This window comes from Ochotona princeps, chromosome 29 (assembly GCF_030435755.1).
Source record: "Ochotona princeps isolate mOchPri1 chromosome 29, mOchPri1.hap1, whole genome shotgun sequence".
NCBI classification, from domain to species: domain Eukaryota; kingdom Metazoa; phylum Chordata; class Mammalia; order Lagomorpha; family Ochotonidae; genus Ochotona; species Ochotona princeps.
The window spans coordinates 11,250,009-11,268,904 of NC_080860.1; the positions used below are offsets into that span (position 1 = coordinate 11,250,009).

An 18,896-nucleotide genomic window follows, 5' to 3' on the forward strand; every position below is an offset into this window, starting at 1 on the left:
CAGGCCACTCCACGCCACCCTGGCCCCATCTGTAGCCACTGCTGTCACAGGCTCACAGACGTATTTCGCCCGAGCGGCAACTGTGCAGCAACTCAGGCTAACAGAGCAGCAAGCAGGGTTCTCCCAGCCTCTCTCAAGCTCTCTCCTAGGCCCCAGCACCTGCAAGCCCTCCAGACGTTCATTCTCCCGAGCATCAGGTCTACAAGTGCTAGCCTAGCGTGTGGCCCGGGAAGCCCACGTCATGGGCCAGAAGCTGTCCTTGCTCCTGCAGAAGCCAAGACCACAACCTGGGGCAGCAAAGTGTGGCCAGCAGAGAACTAAGCGGCCCAGGGGCAAGACAGCGGTGACAGCCATGTACAGGAGCGATGCTCAGAGCTGCAAGCTGGCTGGGCTAGTGCCTGGGCCACAGGCTCAAGGCTGAGGTCCTGAATGGCTCCAGGAGGGACACAGCAGGTGCATGGGGGCCGGAACACGCATGGACTCACTTCTGTGGGCCTGCTGCCAAGGGCAGGGAGGGTCTTCCCTGGATGGCGGAGGGGGCCTGGGAGAACCAGAACCTCCTGCAGCTTGTAGCCAGCTAAGGGAGAGCCTGTATGTTTATTTAACTTTTAGTAAAGCCAAAGAGAAATGGACTGGAAACGTCTGGCATGGCCACAAGTTACTCAGACGGGAATGGGCAGGTCAGGGGCCTCCTGTGCACCTGCAGGCTTCCCTGGTGTTACTGAGGCAAGGGTGGAGGGAGGTGAAAGGGGGTTGGGGGGAGACAAGGAATTTTCTCTCTGCCTCTGCTCCTTCCAGCAGAGCCCCTTTTGTTGTATGGGCCCCAGTTCCCCCCTGCCTCATGTAGTTGCTGCTGGACAGGGAGACAATATCAAGGCTCGGTGCCTCACAATGTATTTCCCATTCAGCTGGCCGAGTGCTGTCCACACGTGTAAACTTACAAAACACAAAGTTAGACCAATGGGCTCAACTTCCTGCTTTCCCACGCCTGGTTCTATGGTGGCTACGGGGACCCCTTCTCTCCCAGCCTGCACAGGCTGGGGAAGAGAGGCTCCATGTCCTTGCCCACCTCGGACACCACTGGGAGACACTGGCCATCTGCCACCAGCCAGGAGTCTTGGAAGCGTGGAATGTTCTGGTACTGGGTCTGCCTTGGCCCTTGGTGGGAGGCAAGGCTAGGCTGCCTCATCCTGAAACCACTCTTCTGCCCCAACTCCTGGGCAGGCTCCAGTCATGATCAAGGTTTCGTGGGCCAGTCCGGCCTTGCCAGCCAAGTCCCTGACCTGGAGAGAGAGGTGGGGCATGAAAATGTCCTGCCTCCAGGGTGCCTGTCCTCAGTGCTTGTGGGGCCCTGTGCCCGCAGACTGGGTCAGTGTGCTGGCGTGGCCTCTGGGCTTGCTGCTGGTGACAGGGGGGCAGCCTCATGGGCCTTCCTCGCCTTTTTTTTCCTTTTCTTCTTGGTGCCCAAGGCTGCATGGGCCCCGTTGGCCTTGCCCAGTCCCTCTTCCTGCTTCTGGACCATGGCCCCGGTGGTAGCAGTGGTCACAGCTGAGTCAACATCAGCCACCTTCTGGGCTTTCTTTTTCAACTTTTTCTTCTTCTTTTTCTTCCTGGCTTCCTCCTCCTCCTCCTCCTGCTGGACGGGGCTGTGGATGGCTGACTCCTGCAGGATGTCAGAGGCGGACACGGCGGCCTCCTGGCACCGTTGCCATTCCTCGTCACTGTCCTCGCTGCTGCTACAAGGGGAGGGTGGCCAGGGTTAGCTAGAGGCAGGCACCCGTGGCTGCTCCGGATTCGTTCCAGGCAGCTAGCGGGGGGGCCTGGGGAGGCAGGCAGAGAGCAGAGGCCAGCCTCATCAGCGACCCACATCCTCTGACCCTCAGGATGGTACCTGTAAAGTGGGCACCTTGCCAGGGGCAGGGTTCATGGGGCCCTGGGGGGGCAGGCATGTAAGGTGGTGCCCAGCCTAGCATGAAGGGTCTTGGAGCACTAAGGGCCCAGGGCCAGCAGCAGCATTCTGCCCTCCTACCCACTGTCATCTTCCTCCAGGTCCCCCGGCTCCTCCTAGCCGGGCCAGTGAGGAAGGCTGCGCGTGTACACACGCTTTCACCTGGAGCTTGAGGGCTGTCGTTTCCGGCGGGGTTGGGGTTCAGCTGCCTTTCCAGTGTCTCCGGGGATGGATGTGAAGAAGAGGCGGAAGCCTAGGAGTCAAGGGGCGGAGTCAGGCCTGTCACATGTCAGGTGCCCCGCCCCTCCCTAGGGTTCTGCTGCCCCCCATCCTGTATCCTCACAGGCTGAGGCCTGGCTGGGAGGGAGCCTCGCAGGCTCCTGGAAGCCAGCAGGGGGATCTCCCACCCCAAGTTCGCAAAGGCCCTGGGAGGGGATGCTCAGATATTCAGGCGGCTGAGGGAGCAGGGACGGTAAGCCTCAGGGCCCGCAGTTGTGTGCCCCATCTCTTCCCCTGCCCGGGTGGAGATGACAAGAAAGGGAACTGTGCGGCAGGATCTAAGGAATGACAAACTGTGATTTTTATTGGTTTGAAAACTTTTATTTATCAGAGGGGCAGAGAGACAGAGATCCACAGAGAGAAAGTCTATCTTCTGGTTCACCCCCCAAATGCCCACACTGGCCCAGGCCGATGCTGGGCGCCGGTGGCTCGCTCCAGGTCTCTGGCATGGGTGGCAGGGGCCCAGCAATGTGAACCACCCCTCCGCTGCCTCTGTGGGCGTGCACTACGGGGATGCTGGTGACCGGGAAAAAGGCTGGCTCTGAAGCCATGGTCTGGGACGCGGATACCACCCGCCCTGCCATGGCCGCTGGGATACAGACACGAACACTCACCGTCGTCCTCCGGGGCCTCTCTCTGCACTGTGGTTTTTCTCGGTTCCCTCACGACCTTGGCGATGGTAATGGAGCTAGGAGGAGAGGAGAGGCTGGCGTATAGCACAGCAGGAGGCCGGGCTGTCCGGGACCGTGCTCTGACCTCACACAGTGGTTCAAAGCTGGCCAGAAGGTACACCTGGTAACTTCCAGAAACATTCCTGGTCCTTGTAACCAGTGGTGTGAGCGCCGCTAACACCTGCAGAGGCCAGGGGTGCTGCCAGCCCTGAGATGTGAAACCAACACCTCCCCAGCCAGCACCAAGAACCAGCAGGTGGAAACCGCCAATGGGAGGAACATGGAGAAGCCCTGGTCCAACAGGAGGGCCAACCAGGCACCACATCCACCTCTGGTGCCAGGGAGGACCGGCTCATGGTACGGAGGCCATGGTCACTCTGAAGTCAGCTTGCCTCGGCTGCACGCTGTTGCCCTCCCCGAATGCCTGAAGTGTCCCAGGCAAGGCCATGGGAGCTCTGAACACCATCTGTCCTTCAGGGCACCTGGTCCCCCAGCCTCATCTTCTCCTGCAAGGTTGTTGGACCTTTGCCAGTCTGGAACGTGGAGCTGCGTTCCCTCTCCAGGGCACTGCTCACTGTGGTTTCTATGCAGTCTGTGTCTCCCAGGGTGGTCGGCGGGCAGGGGTCTCTGTGCTGGACACTTGGTGCTCAGGGCAGAGATGCTGGGAGGAGCTGGTGGCACGTGTAAGGGGGGGGGCCTCATACAGGGGACCCACACAGGAACCCGGAGAGCTACACACAGTAGGGTATGCTGGCTCCCCTCTCACCCTGCGAGCCCTCTTGCGTGGGCCCCTGCCGCGATGCCACATGTCACACTGTGACAGAACTAAAGAACTCTCTGTCTCTTTACACCTGCCCAGCCTCAGATGTTCTGTTGGAGCGACACAAAGTGGCTTGGTGCAAGCTCTAGTCTTCAGGGAGACAGACACTGGGCCCAGCAAGAGGCCTCAGAGCCTTGAGCACGTGGTCACGGACCTTGGCTTTCGAGGGCACGTGGGTGTGCAGACTGCAGTGCCCCTAAACCCCTCCTTGTCCCAGAGCCACACGCTAACTGTGCTAAGGTCTCAACTGTGGTCCCCTACAACGCACGTACAGAACCCCCATCTCCTGTGGAGATGCTATTCAGAGGAGGCATCATGTTCCAGGGGCAGAGTGCCCATGAGTGGGACCCACGCTCTTAGAAGCAGCTCCAGAGCCCAGAGAGGGTGGGCTCCCCGCTCCACCATGTGCTGGGGGGGGGTGCCTGCTGCTGGCAGGATGGCCCATTCTGTTCCAGTGACCTAGACCTTGTCTTGGCATCCTCATTGGCAATACTGACCCAAATGAATTCTTACCACGCTGGGGAGCTCAATGTAAGAGAGCTGGCCCAGGGCCGACACCTGCAGGGCTCTGGAGACACACCAGCTCTATCCTTCCTGGAGCTTGTGTAGTGGGCGGGAGTGTCTGCTGGCTGGTGGCTGCTGCCTCCTGGCTGGGATGCACACGAGGTGCCCGCAGGAATACATGGGCACTGGCAGCGCTCTACCCACACAGCCGGTAGACACCCAGGGCGGGCCAGTGTGCGGATGACACACCGCGGCCACCTGCTGGGTTTCAGACTGTGGGAACGTCCCCACACCGCAGGGCACCCCCGAAGGGAACCAGTGGCACAGGCTAAGGTGGCAAAGAACAGGGTGTGTGCATCTCTGAATGAAAACACAGAATCTGGCTAGTGGTCCTGATGGCTGCAATGGTACTGGCCCCACCCCCTGGCCCGGGTCCCTCTGGCTGTGTCGCAGCCTGGAGGAGAGGTTTGGAGTGTACAGGAGAAGCCTGGGCCTCTGGGGGTCGTCCCGTGGGCATCCAGGAAGAGAAAAGGCGCATGCGTCCACTCACCTGTCCAGCAAGGCTCCCAGCTTCTTGGCCACGTGGGCTCGGAACTCGGGGGTGGTCTGCAGCTCGTTGCCATCTTGCTCATGCTCATCTACCCTGTGCCTGCAACACACGCACGGGCAGGCCTCACTTCCTGCTGCCTTGGAAGCCGTCTTAGCAGCATGGGGAAGCTGTGTGCGCCTTGTCAGCTCTCACAGCCCAGCGCTCCCATGTAGCACTGATACATGCACACACGTGTGTGCTCACACACACACACACTCGCAGCCTGACAGTGACAGTACCTGAGGCTCGGCTGGGAGGCGGGTGGCTGGCTCTTTGCAGCACCTGTGGAAGAAACCAAGCCGGGGCTGAAGGGGCGCAGTGAGTGAACAGGGACAAACGCACAAATCTTTCATCCGCTAGCTGACTCCCCAAAAGGCTACAACAGCTGGAGCTGAGCTAGTCTGAAGCGAGGAGCCTATTCCGGGTCTCTCACTTGGGGTGCAGGGTCCCAAGGCCTTGGTTCGTCCTCTGCTGCTTTCCCAGGCCACAAGCAGGGAGCTGGATGGGAAGTGGAGCAGCTGGGACATGAACCAGCACCCATGTGGGATCCCAGGACTTGAAGGGGGAGGATTAGCCAACTGAGCCTTTGCATCGGGCCCCGGAATGAGGTTTTAAATGGTACACACTATATCGCAAAGAAAACCACTGTGAGTGAAACTTGGTGATCATGAAAATAAACTACTTGAGTAACACACAACTCCACCCCTCCCACCTGGGGGAGGGATTTAAGTTCAGACCCTAAGACCTGAAACACACTGCCAGGTCCCCCATAGTAATATGTCCCATGTCCCCTTGCCATCCCGTACCCAGGGCGTCTGACCACCTCCTCAAGCCCATCCTCCAGCACCCCTGGAGTCAGACGGTAGCTGCTGGGGCCCAAGGTGGGAAAGTGCAGGACCCTCCCTGCCCTGGAGCTCACTGCCAGGCCCATGATGCTGAGCCCAGTACTGTTACTGGCCACTGCTTATAAAGCCAGGCCAGCTCTTCAGCCAAAGTCTCAAGATTTCAGTCGCTAATGGACAAATCTCAAACAGCGACAACACAGCAGGCTTGCAACAGACCTTGGCTTAGGGCGCCACCTGGTGCTGAAATGGTGGAAGTGTCCACAGCTCAGAGAAAAGTGGAACGCACAGATGACCAACGCTCTAACAGGGAAATAAGGCCTCAAGTAATGAACCAAGTAAGATGGGGGGCTGGCACTGAAGCGCAGTGGGTTAAGCCTCCAAATGCAACACGGATATCTCACATGAGCACTGGTTCGGGTCTTGGCTGCTCCAATTCGTAGCTCTTGGGAAAGCAGCAGAAGTTGGCCCCTGCACCTATTCAGGACACCTAGATGGATTTCTAGGCTCTGGGCCCAGCTCTGGCTATCATGGTCATCTGGGGAGTGAAATGTCTCTCCCACTCTCTAACTCTGCCTGTAAAATATCTTAAAAATGCAACTCAAAATCACAACGCAATCTCATCACATTCCACTGACTAGCTGTCAACAGGCTGACCGTTAGCAAAAGGGCTGGCAAGGAGGCAGAGAACACGGAATGCTCACACTGTTGTGGGATTGGTCGGTGGTGCAGCACCCTAATCCTCCACCTGCAGGGCCAGCATTCCATATAAATATGGGTTTGTGTCCTGGCTGCTCCACTTCTGACCCCGGTCCCTGCTTGTGGCCTGAGAAAGCAACAGAGGAATAACCCAAAGCTTTTGGGTCCCTGCACCCACGAGGGAGACCAGAAAGAAGCTCCCAGATCAGCCCAGCTCTTGCCACCGTATTTGCCGAGTAAACCATCGGAGGAAAGATCTCTCTGCCTCTCCTTCCCTAATTCTGCCTTTCAAACAAAAATTTATTAAAAATTTTTTTGATGTTTTGTTTTTCCACCCCAAATTCTAGGCTTGGGTGGGTTCTACGCACGGAACGGGACATCTTGGCACAGTGGGGAGAGCCGGCTAGCGACCCCAGAGAGGATGCGAAGGCCGCGAGGAGGATCGCAAAAAGGGGATGGACGCAGCGTCAGTCCACACAGGTGGGCTTTACCTGGCCCGGGGGGAGCCGCACGAACCCAAAGACCCCCGGGTGCCAGTGGTCTCGACTGGCATAACAGGTCAGCCGCCCGCCTGCGCTTTCAGTCAAGACCTCTATCTCCCCGGACCCTTCCCTCGGCACCCCTACCTCCCCGGAGCCTTCCTTCCACACCCCCTACCTCCCCGGACCCTTCCCTAGACACCCCTACCTCCCCGGACCCTTCCCTAGACACCCCTACCTCCCCGGACCCTTGCCTCGGCACCCCTACCTCCCCGGGGCCTTCCTTCCACACCCCCTACATCCCCGGACCCTTCCCTCCGCACCCCTGCCTCCCCGGACCCTTCCCTCGGCACCCCAACCTCCCGGGACCCTTCCCTAGACACCCCTACCTCCCCGGGGCCTTCCATCGGCACCCCTACCTCCCCGGGGCCTTCCCTCGGCACCCCAACCTCCCCGGGGCCTTCCCTAGACACCCCTACCTCCCCGGACCCTTCCCTAGACACCCCTACCTCCCCGGACCCTTCCCTCGGCACCCCTACCTCCCCGGACCCTTCCCTCGGCACCCCTACCTCCCCGGGGCCTTCCTTCCACACCCCCTACCTCCCCGGACCCTTCCCTCCGCACCCCTGCCTCCCCGGGGCCTTCCATTGGCACCCCTGCCTCCCGGCAACCCCTTCCTCACCCCCATATCTCGGACCCACGCGCATCCGTCACCCAGCCTCCCCAAGCACAGTCTCCTACCGCCGCCTGACGTCCCGGCCCCGGGCAGGCGCTGCTCCAGGCCCCAGGCCGGCCTCGCGGCCTCGCGGCACCGCGCCAGCTCCTCGGCGTCGCTGCTGCCGCTGCTGCCGCTGCTGCTGTCCGAATCGCTCATGGCGCCACTGGACGCCGCCATCTTGTGAACCCGCGAAGGGTTGTGGGAAAGTATGGTATGCGCACTCTCCAGGGCAGAGCCGGGGGCGCATAGCATTGTGGGGATTGTAGTTCTCAGCCTCTCCTCGACTTCTGGTGATATTGAGTTGGGGCTTAGGGAACGGTTGATAATTAGCTGATAGGGAATCCCAGGGGTAATTAGGTCACAGCTGAACCCTCATGAATGGCGGCAACGCTCTTCTGCACGAGAGAGCTTCGGCCTTTGCACCTTGTAAGACACAGCACCTGGGGAATCAGGGCGAGGTTTTTCACGACTTGTTAGACCTGGCGGAACCTCCTTCCTGCCCTTCCCACTGTGCAGCATGCTTGTTTATGAGTCATCCAGTTTGCGGATCTGTGTCCTGGAAGCCTGAGTGGAATGTGAAAGTAGCCTATTCATCTGGAAATAAGGCGTTTCCCATCACCTACGATGTGGGCTGGCATTGTAATGGTCATAAAGATGTGAGCTCCAGAGGCCGGCTGTCCCAAACGCAACAACAACAACAACAAACAACAAAAACCTGGGAATTGCAAAGATTCTTGTTTCCAAACTGCCTGGAGCTGTGAGAACCAGTTATGAAGTGTACTGTGTGAGGTATGCTAAGCGAGTGAAAGTCATGTAGTACTTATACCTATGCTTGGAATGCTAGTTCAGGGCCTGGCTGCTCCACTTCCTATCCAGCTCCCTGCTAATGCACCTGGGAAGGTAGCAGAAGATGACCCAAGTACAGAAATGGACATAAAATGTTAAAAAAAAAAAAAGGCAACACAAGGTTAAAGGAAAATTTTTATTGGTTGATTGGAGTAAATCCGATCACATTTTATTCTCCCACTGTCTGTGGGTTATTAGGTGATGTGCATGTGACGGTTTCAGACATAGAGGGAGTTTTATTATTGTTATGCTTTATTTTCAGTCTTTAAGACTTTGCCTCTTTTTGTGTCAGTTTCCCTCCAGGGTTGAGAACCTCAAACGATCGAGCAAGAAGAACCACGAGGTGTTCTTTGGCTGGCATCAGAAGCCAAGCAAAGAGCATCCGTGTGAGAGCTGAGGCTTTGGGGGTCCCAGGCCGCAAGAGCAAAGGGATGTGGCACCACCTCTTGCCTATGGCCAAGACTGTCAGGCAGGCAGGCAGGCAGGCAGCGACATGGGAAACGCCTGGTAGTAGCGAGAAGCCGAGGCTTCCACGAGCGCCCATGAAGAAGGTGGCTGGTGTGGGAAGGCTGTGGACCCTGGCTCTCTGGCAGCAGGGCACCCCACATGGCTGGTCTGGGAAGCTGATCGGGATTCCTCTGGTTGGCCCTGGAATCGGAAGTAGATAGGAAGTAGAGGAGCTGGCAGCTCTTGACTGAGTCCCCTAGTTTTTATTTTTAGCTGCTGCGGAGGTTGAGCCTTGAACTTTACCGGCTGGCTGCCATAGTGGGTTGTGTGCAAGAGAATCCCATGAGCACATAGGAGTCTGGCCGCAGCCCGGTGGCGTATTCTGCGACTCCCAGCTCTCCGCTTTGCCTTGGCAGCCTTGGGTAACCGTTGATGAAGCTGATGAAGGCAGGCCCCAGGGCTGCCCCCAGCCGAGAAGTGGAAAGCATGGTGGATGGGCAGAAATGCATTACAGCCTTCCCTCGGAGAAACTAGCTGTGGAGGTAGCGGACATGTGCTGATGGCTTCTGGGAGAGGGTGATCGTGTCGCTGTCCTGGATGTTGTAGTAGCCCACGTCCACCCAGTCCTGCAGGACCTGGCCCTCGTACTCCAGCTGCTGCTGCTTGCTCAGAAAACCCTGCCGGTCTTCAATCTGCTGCTTGAGGCTCAGCACGAAGCTTTTGGGGTGTACCGTGTAGGCCTGGCTGCTCCCGTTGGGGCTTTCAATGAAGACCTGGATTTCAGGGGAGACAGTCTCCAGCAGGCAGATGCGGGTGCTGCAGAAGACGCCGTAGTCGGCCAGGGAGCAGTGGCTGCTGAGCACTCGGCGCTTGCAGCCGTGCTCCTGGAAGGAGAGGCGTGGCAGGCCCACGAGGGCCTGGCTCCGGCGGATCCGCTCCTTCAGCTTCCTGATGGGCTCGTACGGGTTCACCCAGAGGATCAGGTCTGCGTAACCCCACCGCTCCACCGTCACCTGCATGTCCTGGGCGTACTGCGAGGGGCAAGGGAGGGGAAGGATTAGGGCCTCTGTGCATTGCCTGTGCTGACCACTTTCCCTACCCTGACTGCGGTCTATTCTTGTTATCATATTTTCTATGTGTGGATGTGTTGAAATTGGGAGAGAGAGTGAGAGCATAGGCTAAATTAGGGCCAGGCCTGGGCCATGCTGAAGTCAGGAGCTGGAAAGGTCATCCGGGTGTCCCACACGGGTGGCAGGGACTCAAGGACTTGAGCCATCACCAGCAGCGGCTTCTCAGAGTGCGCGTGAGCAGGAAGTGGGAAAGCAGAACAGAGGCAGGACAAGAACCAGATGCTTTGATACCGGGTGTGGGCGTCCTCAGTGGGGGCCATGTTCGCTGAGTGGGTCCAGGGACCAGTGCCGTACAAATTGTGAGGTGTGGTATCAGTGAAATGCATTCTTGTTGGGGGAGGTGGTGATGCCGTGGCATAATGGGTAAAGCTACCATCTGCAAGTGCCAGCAGACCATATGGGTGCTAGCTCAAGTCCTGGATGCTCCCCTTGGATCTACCTTCCTGCTGGGAAGGCAGTGGAGGATGATCAAAGTACCCAGGGCCCCTGCACCCATGTGGCAGACCTGGCCCAGCCCTGGCTGTTGCAAACATTTGGATAGTGAACCAGCAGGTGGAAGATTCATTCTCTCTCTCTTTAAAATAAACAAATACGTAAATATTTTGTTTTAAAGTAAAAAATTTTGGGGGATTAATGGTGTGCCTTATCTTTTCTGATAAATCCCTTTGAAGATTATTTTTAATTCTAAAAGAATGCCTAAGCATTGTACCTGTGTTTGGGGCCCAGGGTTATAACTCAAACACATGGGGACACTGTGCGATGGTTAGAGCAGGGCTGATGAGCATACAGCATTCTTTCTGTGTGGGAATTCTCTGGCCTGCTCTGCCTCAGAGGAGGTTGGATTTCAATCAAGCAACCTCATAAGACACGGGATAACCCTTTGTGCACACACCATGGTTGCCCCCTGTGCAGAAACATTGTTGTTGATGCCCTGTTGGCTCTTTCTAGAAGTTTTTGTGCAACTTCGTTTCATGGATGTGCTTGCTTGTACCCTGGATGGGGTCCTTGGGGGTCAGGGCCATGACCTATTTCCATATAATCTTTGTCTCTTAACCTCCATCCCTACCCCCATCAGCCAAGCCTGGGGCTGGCACTGAACAGCCAGTAGAGCTGCATTTCTGGGCTCAGCTTGTGCAAAGAATGATGGGGAATAGTGAACTGATTCCCCAAGTTAGGCTACATGAAAAAAAAAAAAAAGGAGAATTGGGAATTAAAAGATAAGAAAGTTGAGGCTCAGTGGACCCAGAATTTCCCCAAGTTCACCTGTCTGACCCTGCAGTCCTTTTCGGGAGGATGGGAGAGGGTGGCAGGCAAGTGAACATGGAACACTCTGCAGTGGTATCGTTACCTGCACGCTCCAGCTGGGCACTGGGTTCTCCCTGCTGTCATAGCAGCAGTCCTGTTTCAGGCACTGGCCAGCCCTCTGCGCCAGGATGTCCCACCTGTAACCCTCGGCCACGTTGTGGGTGGGGTCCGCGGGGTCCAGGATGACAGGCCTGCAAGACAAGGAGACAGTGCCCAGCGCTTATTGGGCACCTCTTGTACCCCGAGCCCAGGCGCTAGCCGGCAGTCCTCTGGGAGAGCGAGGCACAGGGGCTGGGGAGGGGTTGTGGGATGGAGAGGAGGAGATCCCCTAAGTCTGATGGAGTGCTGTTAGGTCCCTCTCAGGGATTCCTTTTCTGTTCCGTGCAGGGCCATGCCCATTTGGGGTCAGATGTACAGAACTGCTTTGGATCACAGTTAATGCCACCACCACCAACTACTGACATTGCTGAAGCCCAGGCTCATTCCTACGTGAATTCACCTGCCTGGATCCTTACAGGTCTCTGAATTAGGAATCCATTTTATAGACGAGGAAACCAAGGCACAGACTTCTGCTCACTGCCTCTAGCAGAGATGAGCTTGGGCTGCCTCTGAGGGTCTTTTCTCTCTAAAGGTTATCGGCTTGGAGGGGACCCACTGGCCTGCCAGGCCCTCGTGGGGAGACCTTGGGTGTTGGGTGCTAAGCTTCTGGCTAGGACGTGAACTTGGCATCCCAGGAGCCTCGGCTTTCTCTGTAGGGCTGAAGGTAGCAGCAGCTTACTGAGAGGAACCCGATATTCTAGGCTCCTTGTTTGCCACGCAAAAATGTAACAGCTGGGCCCAACTTGGGGGCTCAATTGGCTAATCCTACCTTAGAAGTACTGGGATCCCATATGGACAACCGGTTTGTATCCCTGTTGCTTTACTCTTCCCATTCAGCTCCCTGCTTGTGGCCTAGGAAAGCAGTGGAGGATTGTCTAAAGCCCTTGGTCCCTGCATCCATGTGGGTGCTCCTGGATGCTGGTTTTAGATCAGCTCAGCTCCAGCCGTTGCGGCCGTTTGGGGAGTGAACCAGTGGATGGGAGATCTTTCTTTCTATCTCTCCTTCTCTTTGTAAAATCTGCCTTTCCAAGAAAAATCAATCTTTAAAGCAAAACAAACAAACGAATGAAAGCCAACCCGTCATTCCTTGCTGCTTCCCTTTGTTCTGCGGCACTCGCCCAGCAGGCCAGCTGTGTGCCTACACGCCTCCCTACCTGTCTTTTTTGAGCTGTTTGCGAACGCAGTCCTCAATAAGCGGGTTCTGGAGTGTGTAGTAGCTGGTCCAGTAGATGCAGAGGAACTGATGGTCCTGGAGCAGCTCCATCACGGTGGCCAGGCCCTCCTCCAGCCGGAAGCTTTCTGCCTCAGCACCTTTTTCCCAGGCATAGATGGTCAGCAGCTCAAGGGCATAGTCCGGAGGCAGGTTGGCCCTGGGGCACTTGGCCTTCACATACTGTTGGAGGAGCGAAGAAAGAAAGAGACCTTAAGGTTCTGTGTTAAGGTTCAAGTCGGACAAGACGCCAGCTAATCTCAACCCTTGGCCCAGCTTGCCCATCTCCCGGCTCGTCTTGTGTGACCTCAGTCAAGTCACCCACCTCTCTGGGCCTCGAGCTTTCCGTTTTAGACGGAAGGGACTGGGAGTTGCATTCATGCTTGACAGATGCCACTTTGGGAATGGGGGATGAGGAGGAGGCCAAGGAGTAAGTGAGCTGGGCTCAGGAAGCTACATTTAAAATAGTTTGGATTGTATTGAGAGAAGGAGCCTACCAAGAAAGGGTTCGGGGCCCAATGCCCTGGCGTGTCCTGTTAAGTCACCATGTGCAATGCTGGCGTCTCACGTGAGTGCTGGTTCCAGAACTGGCTGGTTCACTTGCCATGCAGTTCCCTGTTTATGATTTGGGAAAGCAGTGGGATATGGCCAAGGGCTGGAGTTACTCGTCTGCTGCCTTCACTTTGGCCCAGCCCTGGCAGCTGTGATCATTTGGAGCGTGAACCAGCGCGTGGAAGATCTTTCTCTCTCTTTCTATAATTTTTTCAAATAAACAAATGTTTTAAAAACGAATTTGATGGACCCGGGGTTTAGGAATTCTCCTCAGTTTTTATGTTTTTGAATCCTTCATTCACAAGTTTAGCTGACCCTGTTCTTCCAAATAGTTCGATGGATGTGTGGCACCATTCATCACAGATGGCATCCCAAAGGGGTTACCATGGATACCTTCACTCAGTAATGAGCACTTGGAGGGGAACGGGGACAGGTGGAATAAAATGAATCTTCCTTCTTTGTTAGTCTTTTACCTGCCACGATTCGTGTCTACAACATATGGGGCTGCTGGCATTGGCTAGCTGCATTTGCTGGTGTGGTATGAGGGTGTTTTTACTGCGATACTAGGCATTACCCCATGTCTCCTTTTTCCTTCTCTGTTCCCTGTTCTCTTTCTAGCTCCCTTCCTTCTACACGGGTTGCTCGCCCCGTCTCCCTCCTCTACCCTCCCTCTGCTCTCCAGCCCGGCCAGGCAGCCCTCACCTGCTGGTACCAGTGCTTTACCAGCCGCAGGAGGCTCTTGAGCTTGGTCGGCTGGTGTTTCACAAAGTTCCTTTGCAGCTCGCTGAAGGAGGGGGAGAAGATGCCGGAGTAGTTGGAGTAGCTGTAAGAGGCTTTGATCAGATCCACATACACTCCTGGGGGTGGTGGCGAGTTGGAAACTGAGGAACCTGGAGGGGAGAGGAGACCAAAGGGAGAGAGAGGTGAGGGGGCTGCAGGACGTGCGGGGAACGGTGAGGGGAGGAACCTGCCCTCTCCTGGGGTTCTCTTTCCTCAGACCTTGTGTCCTGAGGAGCCGAAGGTTTGCTTTGCTTTGTTCTGCTTAGGAGTTTGCTCTTTGCCCTGGGAAATCAATATTGGTTTCAGGCTACTCAATGACTGTTGTCCTCGTTGGCTGCCCCCAGTACCTCCCCTCTACCCAGTTGATTCTTTAAGGTTGGCTTTGGGTCTCGTTCTGGGTGGTAGTTTCTTGGGATCGATTAGTACTCTTGGAGACCCCGGCCCTGAGAGGCATCTCTCACGTGTGTCTCGAGCATGCTCGCTCTTGCTAAGATCAGATCTCATCTCCAGCTCCTCCCCCACACATTGACTCATGGACAGCCATGGCAGTACACAGGAGGGGGCATGCGAACTAGAGCCTGCGTCACCTGGGCTTGTAGCTGTTCCAGAACACTTCAAACATCTAGAAAGCTCTGCCCTGGCACAAAGGAGTGCTCATGGGTTAGTGCCCTGGGAGGTGGTGGTGGCAGAGGGAGAAATCCCCAATGGGTAGGAAATGGGTAAGCTCCCTGGGTGTCACCAAGGAGGACCTGGAGGTCTGCTCTCGATTGGTATTGAGCCTTCTCCAGGGTCATGTAGCCCAAGAGCTCAGCTTGGTGGCTTTCCCAACCAGTGTTTTCTGGAATAACCTCCCCAAGAAAGTGCTTACCCTTGCCTCGGGGTCAGACCCCCCACTCCACCCCTCAGTGAGTGTTTCTTGGTGAGAAGCACTCACTGATACTGTTTAGCTCCTTACTCTCGCTGACATCTTAGCTCCTTCAGGAAGTGCTTTCTGCACAAAGCCCCTTTCTGAGCACATTCCCTGGGGGGCACCCAACACACCCTGTACTCCTTTAAATATGCTTATCCATTTGTCCACAATTGTGACTCTTTGAGAACATTTTTGCTCTCAGAAGTTGGGGTCTGTGATGACCATGGTGCACTGTGCCAGCCCAGGTCCCTGTCATCCCAGGGCTGGTGTAGAATGAATGAATGCAGATGCTGGTGGCAGGCAGCCAGGAATGAGAGGCAAGTCTGTTGGTGATGGCAGGTGTGTAAGCAGGTGTAAGCAAGGCCCTTACCCAGGACCCTGTAGGCAGGCACGAGGGTGACTGTGATGGGCTCTGCTGTCGTTCTGGTCTGGATGGTGAATACGAGCGCCCTGGGGACTCCCTCGTCCACCCTCAGGTCCCTGAGCCCCAGGGCCAGCAGGTCTTGGCAGTACTGTATCTTTTTTTGTATCAGTCTCAGAACCGCTGTGTGGTACTTGGCCTCCTCCCAGAAGTTGCAGAAACAGCTCAGGAACGCCACCAACTCCACTTCAGCAGTGCCTTTGAGCGCTGTGCCCGTCCCAAAGGAGCCCACCTGTGGAAACATAGAGCTCGTTGGCCAGTGGCCCTCAGCCATAGGCCAGGTGACCCCTTGCGACACATCCCATGGTGGATTCCATGGCCTGTGTATCACCTCCCCCCATCCTGAGAGACGAAAGGGCACAGCCCACATCCCCCACTTTGCATGTGAAAAATTGGAACTGTCAAACCTGGGGTCACCTGCCCGGGGTTCAGGCTGAACTACTATACCATCTGCCTTTTATCCCCCAGAGGAATTCCTAACCCAAAGGAACCCTATAGGAGCATCTAGCCTCATTCTACATCCCTTTTCCCCGCTCCCCCACCCTGCTTTTGCGGGGTCTCATGGAATCTGAATCACTTGAAGGCATTAAGAAGAGGGAAGACATTTGCCTGGTGGACCACAGACATGCTCTGGGAATGGAGGCCCCTTCCTTTGACCTTGACCATAAGCTGTGGGATTCTTCAGGAGCCAGAGTGCGGGAAGATGAGTCACTAAGATCCTGGGAGGAGCAGGGCCAGGCACCCAGGAAGTCGGCAACCATATATTCCTTTTCCTCCTCTCTTTCTAGCTGACTTGCCAGACCCTCCCGCAGCCTGGGCCTCAGGGTCCCCATCTGCTAGGGAAGAGCTGGGCAGGGTCTTTTTTGCTGTTCTGAGATTTTAGATTGGCTGTCTAGGATCCGCTGCTGTGGGCACATGAAACCCCACAACTGTCTGGTCTCCCCTCTTTCTCACTCTTGTTGGGGAGGTGGGGAGGCACGGAAGAGGGTCAGGTGGAATTGCTGCGGAAAGCGGAAAGCGCCCGACTGTAAGGGGAGGGACCAATCCTCACAAGAGGAGTGACTGTTTCTGAGCTCCCACTCAGCTGCTAAGGGTTGGGCTTCTTTAGAATCTGGCATCACCAGAGAGCCCTTTCTGGGTGGTATCTCTTTTAACCCTCATAGCTGCTGGTGACGCGACGGGTTGGGGGTAGGGCAATCCTAGGAGAGTCAGCCGCCATGGACAGAGGAGGTGACCCAGGCGGCGGGAGCTTGGGTCTCCCAGCCAGAGAACAGCAGAGTCAGAGGAAGAGGTGGAACTTAGCAGTGGGTCAGTGGGTGGGACTTGCACCTGTTTCTTCTCCCCCAAGTCCACAGCCATGTCCTGCTCTGGAGCTGCAGCATCTATCTCCCTCTTCCCTTTTCTATTCTCCCCTTGCCCTGGCCTGCAGACTCAGCCTTTCTGCCTCACGTGAGTGGGTTGAGGACGCTGCGTCACCCTGATCAGGCCGCCCGTTCTGGCTGAAAGCAGAGAGGAGCCCACCATGGGCTTCTTGGCTTGCTTTGGCTTGGTGCTACCAAGTCTGGTTGGTCTGAAGGCCCCTGCTCGGCATGGTTGTAGGGGATTTTCCTGCAAGGGAGGGCCTTTAGAGTCCAAATAGAATGAAGATTTTCTCATGATCCATTGCGCTTGGGGTTTCTCGGCCACTTGGAGATTTCAATGAGAGATGCAATCGTGGCCTGGAGGACAACCTGAGTCGGCAAACAAAGCTCATTCAGTTTGGAAACAGGAGCCCCAGCTGTGGAGTCAGGTTCAAATCCCAGTACTGATGATAGGCTGTGTGGCCTTGGCCAAGTTGCCCTTCTCTGAGCCCCTGAACAAGATCTTAATCACATCATCGAGAAAAGGAGAAGAAGCCCAAACACTCTAAATGACCGCTGCTTTGAGTGCAGTAAGTTTAAATCCCTTGCCTCTGCTTGGTCTAAAACACTTGGACATCGATTGCAGATTCTGTTCCTATCTACTTCAACAGTTGCATCCTTAAAAATCAGAGAGAGAGAGAGAGAGAGAGAGAGAGAGAGAAACAAGAAACATTCTTCTCCATAACCGCAAACTACAATTACACCTAACAAAATCAGCAGGAATTTTCCTGGGTCGACAAACATAAATACTACATTAACGTTTCCCCCGTGAGCTCCCAAACGTTGCCAAAAGCTTTGTCTTGCATTTGCTCATGAAGGGAAGTGGGGTCTTTAGCCCTGGGGGCTCTCTTTCCTTTGGCTGTCTATCCTGGGGAGAGGATCGTGCCAGGCTCCCAGGGTACGGGAGCTAGAAACCACCCACTGTAAGGGGTTTGTCTGACCTGCTGCTGGGCCCTCACTCACTGGCCCTGCCCCACTGCAGGTACGATAAGCTGAGGTGGGGACAGGCTGGATGTGGTGTCCCGAGAGATCAGCAGCATGGGTTAGGGAGAGAGAAGCAGGTAAGGATTCTTTCATGATTAGGGATGTGGTTTTTTTCACCAGGAGTTTTGTCCTGCCTGGCTGGGGGTAGGGCAGGGAGTCTCACCTTGACCACCTTCAGCACCCGCACCTCCTGGTTCTGCAGCCAGCGCTCCCCATGGAAGGACTCCTGCCTCAGAAACTGCTCCACATTGGCCACAGCTTCCAGCACCTCCTCCTTCCACTCCCGGCTCGGCTGCAGCCACCGAGCCACAAAGGAGTCCAGCCTGCAACTTGAGGTGCCGTACAGCTCCTGTGCCAGTGCCATCTCGGTCTGGACAGTACCATTGCTGGGCAGTTATATAGTCATTCAGCCCCTGTCCATCTAGCACACGCCCCCTCCTTTCTTAAGGGGGCTCCTCCTTAGCTGCTCTTCAGCACCCTGTGGGATAAAGCATCAGAATGAAGAGGAATCTGGGGCTGATCGGGCTGATGTATAACTCCCCTTCTTGGGGACCCTTCATGATGCAGGTGTATTGAGGGAAACCAGGTTGAGGTTAGCAGACCTGGGGCCACCTTAAGAGGGCTGGCATCCAGCCAACTTTCTGCTCTCAGTTTCGATTCTCAACTTGTTGAGTTTTCTTTTGATGACGTTGGGAAACTGAAATCAAGTGTTGTCAGTCTACCTGCCCCGCTTCTGTAGGGAAACTGAGGCTCAGGGTCTTTGCTCCTGCTTGGAGCTGGAGAGTCCAACAGCGCAAACTTTGAAACAGGGGTGCTTGCCCGTCTCTTATCCTCTAAGAATCTCCTTCTTTGTGTGTGAAGTGGGGTTAATACCAATACTAACTCCCTGAGGTTCCGCTGTGCATCAAGCAGGATGGCAGTGAGCCCAAAAGGCATTCAGTGGGTGTACATATTATTATTCATGCCTAAAGCATTTATTGAGTGATGCTGGATTCCAGGCAGGGTTCAGAAGACAAAATAAGATGACATTATCTTCCCCAAAGGCTCCTAGAAGTGGAATAGGGGAGACAAAACTCGAAAGAGGTGGCCCAGTGTGATAGCTTAGTGGCTAAATCCTCTCCTTGCCAGGATCCCGTATGAGCAGTGGTTCTTGTCCCGGCTGCTCCACTTTCCATCCAGTTCCTTGCTTATGGCCTGGGAAAGCAGTCAAGGATGGCCCAAAGCTTTGGGACCCTGCACCCACACAGGAGACCCAGAAGAAGC

General features: G+C 55.8%; 3 protein-coding genes across 9 annotated transcripts in view; all 3 read right to left on the bottom strand.

Annotated features, from left to right (window-relative positions):
• Positions 1 to 18,896, bottom strand: part of CMKLR1 (chemerin chemokine-like receptor 1) — a 718,021-nt gene that overhangs the window by 194,575 nt on the left and 504,550 nt on the right. The gene's annotated exons all lie outside the window — the stretch shown is intronic.
• On the bottom strand, positions 878 to 7,726 carry C29H12orf43 (chromosome 29 C12orf43 homolog). 6 transcript variants are annotated; one of them, XM_058656676.1, is made up of 6 exons: positions 7,573 to 7,726; positions 5,051 to 5,093; positions 4,773 to 4,871; positions 2,842 to 2,915; positions 2,111 to 2,201; positions 878 to 1,730 (listed from the first exon to the last, which is right to left on the bottom strand). In XM_058656676.1, the coding sequence occupies exons 1-6, from the start codon at positions 7,724 to 7,726 to the stop codon at positions 1,370 to 1,372; spliced, it is 822 nt and encodes a 273-aa protein (XP_058512659.1). In that variant the 3' UTR covers positions 878 to 1,369. The 6 variants fall into 6 exon arrangements, with proteins under 6 accessions (XP_058512659.1, XP_012784349.2, XP_058512658.1 ...); XM_012928895.2 differs by having other exon boundaries at positions 878 to 1,733; XM_058656675.1 differs by having other exon boundaries at positions 878 to 1,736.
• OASL (2'-5'-oligoadenylate synthetase like) lies at positions 8,563 to 18,012 on the bottom strand. Of its 2 annotated transcripts, XM_058656661.1 has the most exons (6): positions 17,797 to 18,012; positions 15,199 to 15,481; positions 13,841 to 14,028; positions 12,531 to 12,769; positions 11,321 to 11,468; positions 8,563 to 9,873 (listed from the first exon to the last, which is right to left on the bottom strand). In XM_058656661.1, the coding sequence occupies exons 1-6, from the start codon at positions 17,995 to 17,997 to the stop codon at positions 9,373 to 9,375; spliced, it is 1,560 nt and encodes a 519-aa protein (XP_058512644.1). In that variant the 5' UTR covers positions 17,998 to 18,012; the 3' UTR covers positions 8,563 to 9,372. The 2 variants fall into 2 exon arrangements, with proteins under 2 accessions (XP_058512644.1, XP_004591961.2); XM_004591904.2 differs by lacking the exons at positions 8,563 to 9,873; positions 12,531 to 12,769 and having other exon boundaries at positions 11,358 to 11,468.

What these genes read in the sequence shown, in the direction of transcription:
- C29H12orf43 (XM_058656672.1), bottom strand. Translation starts at nt 3,223, where the DNA reads ATGTGGTGCCTGGTTGGCCCTCCTGTTGGACCAGGGCTTCTCCATGTT. An exon ending in AGAGGCCCCGGAGGACGACG is followed by an intron (nt 2,202 to 2,841) that starts GTGAGTGTTCGT and finishes CTTGACTCCTAG; the next exon opens with GCTTCCGCCTCTTCTTCACA. An exon ending in CGACAGCCCTCAAGCTCCAG is followed by an intron (nt 1,737 to 2,110) that starts GTGAAAGCGTGT and finishes CTCCCCTTGTAG; the next exon opens with CAGCAGCGAGGACAGTGACG.
- OASL (XM_058656661.1), bottom strand. Translation starts at nt 17,997, where the DNA reads ATGGCACTGGCACAGGAGCTGTACGGCACCTCAAGTTGCAGGCTGGAC. An exon ending in GGGTGCTGAAGGTGGTCAAG is followed by an intron (nt 15,482 to 17,796) that starts GTGAGACTCCCT and finishes ATGTTTCCACAG; the next exon opens with GTGGGCTCCTTTGGGACGGG. An exon ending in TGCCCAGCTGGAGCGTGCAG is followed by an intron (nt 9,874 to 11,320) that starts GTAACGATACCA and finishes TGCCCCTCGCAG; the next exon opens with TACGCCCAGGACATGCAGGT.